The sequence below is a fragment of the Strongyloides ratti genome (genome assembly GCF_001040885.1).
Source record: "Strongyloides ratti genome assembly S_ratti_ED321, chromosome : 2".
Lineage (NCBI taxonomy): Eukaryota > Metazoa > Nematoda > Chromadorea > Rhabditida > Strongyloididae > Strongyloides > Strongyloides ratti.
In genome coordinates, this window is record NC_037308.1 from 6,791,798 (window position 1) to 6,804,668 (window position 12,871).

Here is a 12,871-nt window from a genome sequence, read left to right on the forward strand (position 1 = left end):
AACCATAAAAAAAACAATACAAAATAACAACATAAAAAAAATATTTATAAAATATCCCAAACTTCTTCGAAACCACTTGTAATTTTAGCACATGCTAATGCTGCAGATAAAGGGTAGTTATTGATTTTCATTTCTCTATCAGTATAACTTGTTGAGATTTTACCTTTACTAATTCCTCCTATTACAATGACATAACTATCATTAGGATTACCTTTTGGAATTTGATTTGGTCTAACACATTCTGTTGCCTTAACAGACAACAAAATTTTTGGACATCCAATTGGCAGATGGTCATTAATAGGGTTCTTAATTACTCGTAATAATCTTGTTTTTTCATCTGCTGAACGGATTTGTAACTTATGCAATAATTGAACCATTAATCCACAAAAGCGATCAAAAGTTCTTGGAATACGACATTGTGGTGATACTTCAACAAGAACATTCTTTTTTGTCTTAAAATATACTTGAAGAAGACCTGCACGATTAAGAGGACTATCAAGTAAATTAAGCAAGCATTGATGTAATATATCCGGACGGTATTCAGCTGGATCTTTTTTATGTTTTAATAAATATTTAACATGTTTATCAGAACTTAATATAGCATAATTTTCACCAACCTAAATATAATAAAAAAAAGAATTACCACAAAATAACATTAAATTTACTTACTTTTGCAGTTTCTAAAGAGCAATCTTCAAGAACAACAATTAATTTTCTTTTGTCTAAATCAACTTGATCAACTTTTGCTTTTTTTGTTAAAGGTTCTTCGGATGGCATTGATAATAATAGATTTAAAAAATATTTTTTCAAAGCAGAATAACATTAGTCAAAATAAAAAACACGTTTTCGTTCTAAGACACATTGTTTATCAAAATGTTAATTTTTGACTTTATAAAATTTACAAATATTTTATTAATAAATTTTTTTTTAAAAATAATTTAAAATGTAAAAATAATCATAATAACATAATTCGTTTAATGGATTTTCTTATAAATAATTCAAAAGTTTTTATAAAAAATAAAGAATATGTTTCAAGAATAATAAATGTATTAAGTAATGATGGAGCAAAAAACTTAACAGTTATCTCTGACTTTGATTATACCATTTCCCGTTTTCGTGATGACAATGGAAATCAAAATTTAACTACACATCAATTATTTAAAAAAGGTACAGAAATTTCAAATCCTAATTTAGGACCAAAACTTTCAAAATTATTTGACAAATATTTTCCTATAGAATTTTCAAATGATTTAACTATAAAAGAGAAAATTCCTCATATGGAAGAATGGTGGAATTTATCACATGGTGCTATCATTGATGAAAAACTTGATTATGATTTTATTGTTAACATTATAAAATCTAATAAATTAGAATATCGTTATAAGTTTTGCGAATTAGTTAAACGCCTAAACTATTTAAATGTACCTTTTGTAATTTTTTCTGCTGGAATTGGAGATGTCATTGATATATATTTAAGAAAACAAATAAAATTGATAGAAAAAAATATTTATATTATTTCTAATTCAATGATATTTAATAATGATAATATATGTGTTGGTTTTTCTGAGCCATTAATTCATACATTTTCTAAAAACAGTTCAGTTATCAAAAAAAGTGACCCTCTTAGGAATGTGGTAAAAGATAGAAAAAATGTTTTATTAATGGGAGATTCATTTGGAGGTAAAAAATTTTTATATATATTAATTTTATTGTTTTTCTTTAAGATATCACAATGGAAGTCAATTCTGAACGTAAAGGTAATACATTAAAAGTAGGATTTTTAAATATTATTGATAATAATCTTCTTGAAAAATATATGAATTTTTATGACATCGTTTGTGTTGACGATCAAACAATGGATGTTCCTTTTTATATAATAAAGATAATTGAAAATGGTGTTTATGTTGAAGAAATGTATAATGTTGTCATTTAATAAAATTTTAAAATTTAAACAAAATAAACTTATTTAAAAATTTAGCAAATGTATTATTTTATTACCAAGCTTTTTTTTTAATTAAAAATAATGTTGTACTTTTTTGAATATTATATTCACAAATGTTCCAATAAAACTAAGTATTTTTACGTGATTTTCAATATCATTATATATTTCTAACAAATGATTGTTATAAACTTTAAAGTATATTATTAAAATATATTATTTATAATATAACTTTAATAGTATTTTAAAAATTTGAACAATAAATCAATTGAATATTTTAAATATTATTATCTAAAATAAGAACTTTGACATATTTTGCAAAGATATTTATACCTTGTTTAATTATTTTATAAATATTTCTTAATTGTAACATTATTTATATAATTTTTATTAATATTAATAATAAAAAAATTTTTTTTTTTCAAAGACAATATAATCTTGTTTCATTTTTACTTTTAAACAAGTTTTTGATCAAAAAAAAAAATAGTTGAATTAATAATGTAGGTGTTGGCAAATTAATAGTATATATGCGCACAAAAAAAAATATAATAATGTATTTTCTTTTGAAAAAATACTTTTTTTTAAATTTTTGTTTACAATTAATTTAAAATTATTAAAAATTCAACCATAATTAATTAATGATTGGTTTAATTTTATTTCATTTCAAACTTGTTATTAACAAGTAATATAAAATATAATAGTCAAATGGTATATATAATAAAACTTTGTTTTTGATATTTAATTATTAAAAATTTATAAAAATAATATCTAATTATCGATAACATATTTTTTTTTTCACACATTTTTAATTTTACACCATTTATTAAAAGCTATTAGTTTTTATGAAACTTTTTCATTTGAAAATTTAATTAATAAGATAAGATAATAATAATTTATTAGAAAATATCATTTCTTTAATTATATTATTTTTTTTTTTAAAATTTTAAACTAAACATTATGATATTATAATGTTTAATTTCCCTGAAAAACAAACTTTTAAATTTTTAGTTTATTTAACGTATAGAAAAGATACAACTTTTAATTACCAAAATCATTTAAAAAGTTTAACATTTTGGTATGTATTTGAAAATAAAAAATTAATTTGATATGTGTTGAAGTAACAAGTGCGCAAAAATAATTTGACGCATTTTTTCTAATTTCATTTGTATGTAGTAAATTGATGTGTTACATCATGTCATATATAGTGTAAAAGGTTGCTAAATTTTATAAAAATTATTTTATTTTAAATATACCTTTTGATATCTAAATAAAAATTTAATATTTTAGTTTGTTTATTTCTTCTTTTTTTTTATTTTATCTTTTTAGTTCTCTCTTTTTTTCTTTTTTAAAAATTAAAATGGCTGCTTTAATTCGAAAATTATTTAAATTAGATAAAAAGGTTGTTACAAAAAAAAATTCAATTACCGGAAGAAATCACCCTTTTAATGTACCATATCTTTCGAGACTGGAAGGCCTTCAATTATTACCTGGTCAATCATTGATTATACGAGGACTTATAATTGGAAAACAAGATTTTATTATTAATCTTACAAATGGAGGCTGTGTTGAATTAGATGAGGAAGTAACAAAATTAGATGATCGTCTTTTAACGATGCGTGTTGATTTACCAACAAAACAAATTTATTTCAATGCTTGTATTAATGATGAATGGGGAAAGACTGGTACAGTAAAACATACTTGGAAAAATGGTGATGAATTTGATATTCGTATTAGATGTCATGAAAAAGAATATGAAGTTAGTTTAAAAATAATATTATATTATATTTACTTTAAAATTTAGATATTTGTTGATCATAAACTTGTAGCTAAATTTGCTCACTATAAGCCATTAACAGAAGTTACACATGTTTATATAAATGGTGGTGTTCAATTATATAATGTTTCATGGGAAGGAAAATATTATAATGTACCATATGAAGCAGACATTCCAGGAAATTTTAATCCAGGAAGAAAACTTTATGTTTCTGGACTTATTAAAAAACTAGCAAAAAATTTTGAGATTAAATTTCATTCAGGAAATAATATTGCATTAAGATTAAAACCACAAATTTCTGATAAGGTAAAAAAAAAAAATTGATTAAGATAATATTATAAATTATAGAAAATTTTATGTAATACAATGACAGACGACAAATGGGGCACTGATACAAGAATTGGTAAAGAATTCTTTCCATTTAAAAAGAAGCGTACTTTTGATTTATTAGTGTATTGCGAAGATACAAAATTTGTCATATATGTAGATGACTGCCCGGTTGGAGTTTATGATCATAAAATAAGTTGTAAAACTATTGATAAAATTTCTATAAATGGTGATATAATATTACATGGAGTTCATTTGAAATAATTATTAAATAATTATTCCTATTATTTTTTTGATCTCCTTAACAAAAAATATAATGATTATGGTTTCAAGGTATCTTTTATTATTTTACTTGTAATTTTTGAAAAACATTTTATCAATCAAAAACTTTATTATGATAAGACAATGATTGGAATGAAAAAATTTTTTTATAATATAACAACAATTTTTTTTTAAATTTTTATTTCATAAATTTAATGATGCTTTCTTTTATCTTTTTTTTTTTCTAATTATCTAAAAATAGATAATATTATAAAATAAAAATAAAGCTCTTCATTGAAATAGATGTTTTTGACGAATAATGTGTAATTTATTTACTTTTTAAAATTATTTATTAAGATGTAAATGTAAGTAAAGTTTAAGTTATTTATATTACTTTTTTACACACAGATGTTATAGCTTAAGTATTTTATTTTTGTTGTAATTTTAAAATTTTAAAAAAGAATGTCCTCTTTTTATCATGTTATTCTTAAGATTTTAACTTTTATGTTTATACTATGCATATGCATATGCTTCAAAAAAAAATATAAAATTATGATAATTTTTTAACATAAAAAAAATGTTCTTAAAAAAATTGAATAATCTAAAAGAGATGACGAAATTCAGTTTTAAAGAAAAAAAAAGCATACTTACAGTAATTTATATATTAAACTAAATATATGAAAATTTGTATTGAAAATTACTAATGTACTATTTTAAAAACTCTTGATGGTATTAAATTATATTTTATATAGTTAATTAAATTTAAAGCACATCAAGTAATATATATGATAAATTGTATTACTATTCAGCTTCTAAATTCTTGTTTTAATGTAGCTAAATTTTTATGATAAAAGTTTACCGTTTAAGATATGAAAACCTTATTTTCAAGGTTTATGTTCGCCATTCTGTGACGAATTCTTGAAAAATAGTCTAATTATTGAATAAAATAAAATTGTTTCTTTATAAAACATTAATTAATATATCAATTAGATTTTTTATAAAATATTTAATTTACATTTATAAAACTTTATACATATATATTTATTAAAATAAATTTTTTTTCTTTTTGATGACATTTTTATCTATGTATATAATAAAAATTGTAAAATAATCCCATGATGTAGAAAAAAACAAACTTTAACTACGAATATTGTTTCTTTATTTCTTAGTCAACTTTATATTATAATGCCTATTTTTTTTTTTATTTTCTATTATTATGTGGTAGAAAAATGCATTCTTTTATGTTAAAATATAACTTAAAAAAAGTTTAACCACTATTTTTATCAACAAAATTAAAATTAAACGTTCTTCAAATATAATTATAACTTCATTGATTATGGCTAATTAATAGCTTAAGCAATAAACCCTACTTTTTTTTTAATATTATATTAGAATTTTTTTATTTATAGCTTAGAATATATTAATATTTAAACATTTATATCAAGTAAATAGCCATAGATAATACCATTTTTAATCGTTATATTATTATCTATTCTTTTATTAAATTATTCAATTTTTAGTATTATAAAAAAAAGTATCATTCAAGTCAAATTTCATTTGTTTTATTTTATCAGTCAAAAATGTCCTTTGAATGTTACGGAAAAACACGATTGTTAGTAAGTAATTTAATATATTAACTAATTAAAAAAAATAATTTTTATAGATTCTTATTCTTTGCACATTATGTTGTTCTTCAATCTTATCAAATATGAATACATATAATTTTACCAAAATTTGCAAAGATAAAAATTCACGTGGTGTAATAATAAATGGTCCAAGTAAATATACAGATACAGAAAAAGCATTTTTTCAAAGTGCTGTTGCTATTGGAGCATTACTAGCATCTTTTCCATTTACAATATTATTTGAAAAATTTCCCCCAAAAACTGTTTTTACATTTTCTGGAATACTTTCTTTTATAGCAACAGCCTGTGCTCCAACAGCACATAACAGTTCATTTATTTATTTTACAATTGTAAGAATATGCCAAGGAATGTCATTTGGATGTACCTTTCTTATGATTGGAAATGTTGTTCATAATTGGGCAAGTTTAAAAGAAAATGGAATTTTTATTGCAATCCTAACGGCATGTACACAATTATCAAATGTTTTTACAATGCCAGTTAGTGGTGCAATTTGTGATTCAACTTATGGATGGCCAATGGTTTATTATGTTCATGCAGCAGTTTGTATTTTCTTATTTATAACATTTTCCATATTTTTTACAGACTCCCCTGAAGAACATAATTTTGTTGGTATAGATGAATTAATGAAAATCCAAGATAATAAAATGACTATAGAAACAACAGCTAAAACTCCATACTTGGAGATATTAAAAGATAAAACTGTTTGGGGAATTTGGATAGCAGCATTTGCGGATTTACTAGCAGTCCAATTAGTATCCATGAGTTTCCCAACATATATGGATAAAACACTAAAATATGATGTTAAAAATACTGGACTTAAAAATGGACTTGCAATATTTTTTCAATTTTTAGTTAAAATAGCTTCAGGTTTAGGAAGTGATAAATGGGTGTCAAAAGGTGAACTTTTTAAGGTTAGATTTTTTGATTCTTTAGCATTAGGAGTTTCTGGATTCTTATTTATTTTTATTGGATATATACCAATTGACTGGAAACTTGTTACATTAATATATTCAATTGTCAATGTATGTATTCTTGGATGCAATGCTGCAGCTTTTAATAAATGTGCAACATTATATTCTAGACAATTTAGTAGATTTGTTGTTGGTCATATAATGACTTTATGGGCTATAACAATTCTTATTGAACCATTTGTTGTTGCTTTATTTAATCATGAAAATACGTATGTTAAAAAAAAATAATAATAATACTTTATATTAATTTTAGATTAAATGAATGGAGGTACGTATTTTGGTTTCATGCAGTTCTCCTTATTGTAGCAAATTTCATTTTTTGTTATTGGGCTAAAACTGATCCAGCCTCATGGACAATAAATAAATCACTTCCACTAAGACAACAATCAGAAGAAAATGATGAAACAAGAGAATTAGAAAAAGAAAAAAAAGCTGAAGAAACAATGCTAACAAAAGACAATGAGTGTACAGAAGTTAAATAATTAAAAAATAAAATGTTTGTCATTTAATATATAGCAAGGTTGATAGAATATAATAATAACAATTCTCAAAAAACTTTCAAAAAATTTTAAAATAATTAGAGGATTGTGAAAGAACTTATTTAACATTTAGTTACTACTCCCGTTATGATTGCCATTTCCTGATGTTTGTTCTTTTCTATTTTGCCCACGCTGTCTAAAACCGTTATGGTACTGAGGACGCCCATTTTGCTGTTTTTGACCATCAAATCTGCCCCTGTTTTCACCACTATTACGTAAAGGTTTACGAGTATAATCTCCATCCGGACGTTTGTAATGCTGATTAAATTTTTTTTCATCTTTTTGTTCACCATTTTCATTGTCAAATCGCTTCATTCTGTCATTGCGATTTTTACTGAATTGTCTGTGTTCGTTGGTACCATCTCTATTAAAACCACCCTCATTTTTATCACCATTAAAATTTCTATTTTGCCAACGTTTACGTCCTCCATTATGTTTTCTGAAATTATTTTCTTTTGAACGTGTTTCATCACTTTCATTTGACTTTTTTTCATCTCTATCCTCACTACTTACATCCTTTCCACAAACTGTCTCATCAAATCTAACTTTTCCAATAACTGTTTCATTATTCATCTCGTTATTCTCATTATTAATTTGTTGATCAGGAGCAGGCGTTACTTGATTTGAAGTATCGGTAGCAGTATCAATTCCTTCATCAACTGTAGTTTCATTGTACTTGGTATCAACTGAGCTTACATCAAAGTTATTGCATTTCTCAGCAAAATCAACAAGTATTTGTTTACATTTTCTACCAAAAACATCTCCAACAACTGGTTTTTTAGAACCAACAATAACGCGGTAAACTCTTTCAAGAGAAAGCTTACTTTCTTCCTTAAATTCTTCTTCAGTTGAAGTAAACTTTTCGCAGTTAAAATCATTTACCATTGAAGCACATGTTTCAGCTTGTTCTTTTGTAATTTTGAGATCACTTGTAAGACCATCCGTATATTTTTTTAAATTAGAACCAGAGAATTTATTAATAGCTGACTTGAAAAACATAAAGTTTTGAAGGAGTTCGATATCCTCCTCAGCTCTCTACAAAAAATATATGTTTAATATAAAACCAATTCAAAAAAAACAAACCTTGTTTTTTAAACTATTTTTGTAAGCAGAAACTTTTTTTCTATATAAGATAACTTGATCATTAGTCTTACTAATAGACTCATCCATTAATTCAATACATTTGGTAACTTCATCAATCTTATTTACTGACTCAACTTCAACTTTAGAAAATAAATTTTCCCTTCCTTTAATAATTTGAGTTTCAATATCCTTAAGTTTTTTTAATTCTTTTGCTAGTAAATTTCTTTTTTCAACCATATGATCTAATATTGAAACAAAAGGATTTTGAAAAACTAAATCTTCCTGAGGAACATCTGCATCATTTAGTGAGACCATCTTTGGTTGACTATTAACCTTATTTTTCATCATTGTCATCAAAATAGATTATAAATTAATAAAAAGACCACTAAAAATTTATAAAATTTAAAAAAAAACTTTATATATTTAAAAAAGAATGCATTAATAACATTAAAAATGAAAAAGACAAATAAAAATTTGACATAAAGTTTTATAGAATAAAAAACATTATTTAATTTATTATATGACTAAATAAATAGTGATTACAAACAGTCAAATTTCTACATTTCATTGACATGCTACTACAAAAACAATTCACCATACTTTTATGTATAAGTTTTTAAAATTTTTGTCTCAAAAACAACTTTAAAAAAATTTAACTAACGACATAACTAGAAATTTAGTAAAACACTTTTATCCTTATATTATAATATTTCGAAGTATCACCTATGTGCTTATTTTAGCACCTGAATTCTTTAGTAGTATTACAAGTTTTCCATTTAATTAAATGAAAAAAAAACCTTAACTATAAAAAAATACATGCACTATTTCAACTAATGTTTAGTGCAAGGTAATTTCAAAACTAATAAATTATATGTTTTTTTAAATTTTAATATTTTCTAAAAAAATCTACAGTATTATAACTATTATAAATGTTATTTAAAACTATTTTTATATGAGCTAGAATTATTAATATATTAGAAAAGTATGCGTAACTTAAAATAAATTCATCGGTTTTTGCTTTTAATGATAATAAAATATTATAATGTATATTGAATAACGGATGCATATTTAATCTATCCTAATGTAAAGTTTATTTAGTAAGCGAAAAAATATTACACTCGTATTTAAAAAAAAACAATAAAACCAAAAGAAGACAAGTGTAAAAGAAAATAAAAAATAAGTTTAAACACAAAAAAATTCTAAATATATTTCGTAAGAAAATTTTTCTAAAAATAATGACATGTCGAGAGAAAATTATGTAAGTGGTCAAAAAAAAAAAGATATCATGGAATATTTTAATTTAAATAACCATCTCTATTCCACATAATAGGATAAATAAAGACACTCGTTATGAGAAAAAAAAGTAAAAAATTGGAAATATGATGTATTTTATACTGTATTGGTATTCTTTACAATTCACCTATAAAAATTGGTTAAAAAACATCTCCCCAAATAAATTTTTTTTCAAATCTTGACTACCCATAACATATTATGAGTGATTTGTTGGTTTCAATGAAAGTGATTACATAACTATATACTTGAACTTTTAAATTAAAAAGTTTTTTTTTCAAGATTCAAAAAAAATATGAACATATTTAGTATATTTTTTCACTAACTAATATTTTAACAAAATAATCTTGGGTCACTAAATAAAAGTCTAATCCTAGTAGTACTTTACTTTTAGAAGTAGAATATAAAAGACTATCCTAATAACGAAAATTTACTATAAGTACCAAGCTTTTGATGATGACATTAAAGCATCGTGATATACTTCCTTCTACGACTCTTGAATTAACTTAATAATAAAATACACTGAGTACATGGATTTAAATTTTTGTGTTAAATAAATATTATTTAACCACGTTTCTTTTGTTGTAAAGTTAAGTAATCAAAAAATTATATTTTCTTTTTTTGGTAAATTCTTTAAATTTTAATAAACTTTAGTTAAACAAAAAGAATTATTGGTTATAAAGTATTCAATCATTTCATTTATTAAATTTAAAGTACAAAAAAATATTTATTGCATCATATCATGTTTAATAAATAATATACTATGATGTAAAAATATTTTTTAGGAAATTTTTAAGTAGATTAATATTATAAATTGTTTTGTTTGTTTATAACTTTTAATTACATTTTTAAATTGACATTTTAACAAATAATATATTAAAGATTATTATAGTCTTAGTGTGATGATAAATTTTAAAAAATTTGCTCATAGATTTATTAAAAATAATTTGATTGTCATATAGTTATTATCACATGATTTAGATTTTTTAATTTTATTTAAAAAAGCTTATATATGCATAAATAGTTTTTGTGAGTTTTGAACTTTTGCTGTTAAGTATTAAAAGTTATTTAAATATTAGAAATATAAAGTTCTCAATCAAGATTACATAAAATTGAAACTTGAAAATTTTATGATCTGTTACATTTTAACATAAATTTTATTATTTATATTTTAAGAAAAAGGTATTTAAAAAAAATAATCTTTTGTAATTTATTTTATATAATCCATTTATTATATATAATGAAACCCATAATTTTTATCATTATACAAAAAATCTCATTAAATTGTAAAAATAAATCATTACAAATTGCAATATAAATGGTGGATATTATTTATGCTTCAATATGTAATATATAAGAGATTAAAAATATAATAAAAATTAATACTTTCATTATTAATTAGTATTAGTTTAATTTTATAAAAATTTAATTAACAAACATAAAAAATTAAAACAATAGGTGTTTAATAGTTTATACTAGCAATTGTCATTGTTTATCTAAATTTTTCATATGTTTTTCTTTTTTAAGCAATGCTTCATTATTTGCTTTTTTTGACTCTTTTAATATACTTCTCGTAATATCACCAAAGTTTTTTAAAAGAACCTTTTCAATTTTTTCAAAACTTTCATTTTCTTTAATTAATTTATCGGCATCTATAAAACAGTTTCTAGCAAAATTTTCTACAACATCATCGGTAATGTAATGCCAGGGTCCAATAAGTAATTTACTTGCACTAGAATTACTAACTTCATCATCTGTGTCACTATAATCAGTTCCACTGTTTGTAGCATAAACTGATAAAACTGAATTTGCTAACTTTTCTTTTAATGTTGGTGGTTTGATAACCTCAAGATTTTTACAATCAACACATTTGCAACGATCAGTACATGGAACTTTTGCCTCATAACATTCACAATAATTTTTTAAACACCCACTTTTTTTACAGTGACATCCTTTTTGATGTAATCTTTCAATGTCTTTAGGGCCAGATACTCTAGTACTTATTCCAATTTTTGGTTTAAATGCATTTGGATTTCTTTCTAATGATGATTTGACTGCCTGGCTTCTTTCTTCTTCGTATGATAAATTATTATGACAATCTTTGCAATTACAATTTTTACAATATTCTCCTGAAGCAAAACATTCACAATACAATTTTAAACATTGTGACTTTGTACAATTACAAGGTTTTTTACTACCCATTTGTTTTGAGGTTCCTTTTAATTTCTGACTTTCAATGGTTTGAATTGAAGGTCTTGTATATGTATAATGCGAGAAAGAGGAACGATGTGAAGGTTTATTTGTACTTCCAGTAATTGGTTTTGTTGGTTTTTTAAGCATTTGTTGTATTTGCTCTAAATCTAAAGAAGGCTGTGAATCTTTAAAAGCAACTTTTGGAACTTGTTTAGGAATACAATTTTGTGTAATTGAATCATTTGATGTAGTAAAACACGACTGTTTATTATTAAATGTTTGAAATCCATTTTTAGGATAAATTCGTTTAGTTGTTCCTAATTCATATGTCTGTGGAACTTTATTTCCACTACCGGGTTTCTTTTTAAAAGAAATATTACAAACAAATTTTTGACGTGTAATTCTATTTATTTTTGTAATTGAATTATTTAAAAGATAATACTCGTGATTGTAGTCATTATCAATTGATTTTCCTTAAATAACTGTTAAATAACAGAAAAGATAACATACCAATATTTTGAGGAAAATAAAAATCTCCTAGTGCTATTGTGCCAGGACCAAAACAAGTATCATAATTTATTCCATCTTGAAGAACATAAGGTTTATATCCAGAATTATCAACATAATCCTCCTGAATTTCTTCGTTTTTAATAAAACCTTCATTATATTTTTCATTAATGTTACTAGTATTTAAATTACTTTGATAAACATATTCCTTTTCTTCCATAGTAATTATATTTATACATGTAATTACAAAAAAAATATGTAGAAAATAATTTGCCTGTATGAATACTTTTTAAATTCAAACAAAGACAAAGTACATATTTCCAAAGACGAAAATCTTTGTT

The 12,871-nt window shown here is 22.8% G+C and overlaps 6 protein-coding genes across 6 annotated transcripts; 3 read left to right on the forward strand and 3 right to left on the reverse strand.

The window, feature by feature from the left end:
• Window positions 1-44: 44 nt before the first annotated feature.
• On the reverse strand, window positions 45-777 carry SRAE_2000214900 (Ribosomal RNA small subunit methyltransferase NEP1; the record flags this gene model as incomplete). The annotated part of the gene is made up of 2 exons (XM_024653186.1): window positions 45-617; window positions 670-777. 2 exons carry the CDS (start codon window positions 775-777, stop codon window positions 45-47), a joined length of 681 nt encoding a protein of 226 aa, XP_024506687.1.
• Window positions 778-977: 200 nt separating this feature from the next.
• SRAE_2000215000 (7-methylguanosine phosphate-specific 5'-nucleotidase) lies at window positions 978-1,933 on the forward strand (the record flags this gene model as incomplete). The annotated part of the gene is made up of 2 exons (XM_024653187.1): window positions 978-1,680; window positions 1,725-1,933. 2 exons carry the CDS (start codon window positions 978-980, stop codon window positions 1,931-1,933), a joined length of 912 nt encoding a protein of 303 aa, XP_024506688.1.
• A 1,363-nt stretch (window positions 1,934-3,296) lies between these two features.
• Window positions 3,297-4,304, forward strand: SRAE_2000215100 (Galectin, carbohydrate recognition domain and Concanavalin A-like lectin/glucanases superfamily domain and Concanavalin A-like lectin/glucanase, subgroup domain-containing protein; the record flags this gene model as incomplete). Its single annotated transcript, XM_024653188.1, has 3 exons — window positions 3,297-3,695; window positions 3,741-4,019; window positions 4,062-4,304. 3 exons carry the CDS (start codon window positions 3,297-3,299, stop codon window positions 4,302-4,304), a joined length of 921 nt encoding a protein of 306 aa, XP_024506689.1.
• Window positions 4,305-5,881: 1,577 nt separating this feature from the next.
• Window positions 5,882-7,400, forward strand: SRAE_2000215200 (Major facilitator superfamily and Major facilitator superfamily domain, general substrate transporter-containing protein; the record flags this gene model as incomplete). The annotated part of the gene is made up of 3 exons (XM_024653189.1): window positions 5,882-5,917; window positions 5,965-7,127; window positions 7,172-7,400. 3 exons carry the CDS (start codon window positions 5,882-5,884, stop codon window positions 7,398-7,400), a joined length of 1,428 nt encoding a protein of 475 aa, XP_024506690.1.
• Window positions 7,401-7,526: 126 nt separating this feature from the next.
• Window positions 7,527-8,894, reverse strand: SRAE_2000215300 (Hypothetical protein; the record flags this gene model as incomplete). Its single annotated transcript, XM_024653190.1, has 2 exons — window positions 7,527-8,492; window positions 8,541-8,894. The coding sequence occupies 2 exons, from the start codon at window positions 8,892-8,894 to the stop codon at window positions 7,527-7,529; spliced, it is 1,320 nt and encodes a 439-aa protein (XP_024506691.1).
• A 2,421-nt stretch (window positions 8,895-11,315) lies between these two features.
• On the reverse strand, window positions 11,316-12,750 carry SRAE_2000215400 (Protein lin-54 homolog; the record flags this gene model as incomplete). The annotated part of the gene is made up of 3 exons (XM_024653191.1): window positions 11,316-12,496; window positions 12,534-12,680; window positions 12,723-12,750. 3 exons carry the CDS (start codon window positions 12,748-12,750, stop codon window positions 11,316-11,318), a joined length of 1,356 nt encoding a protein of 451 aa, XP_024506692.1.
• Between the last annotated feature and the right edge of the window lie 121 nt (window positions 12,751-12,871).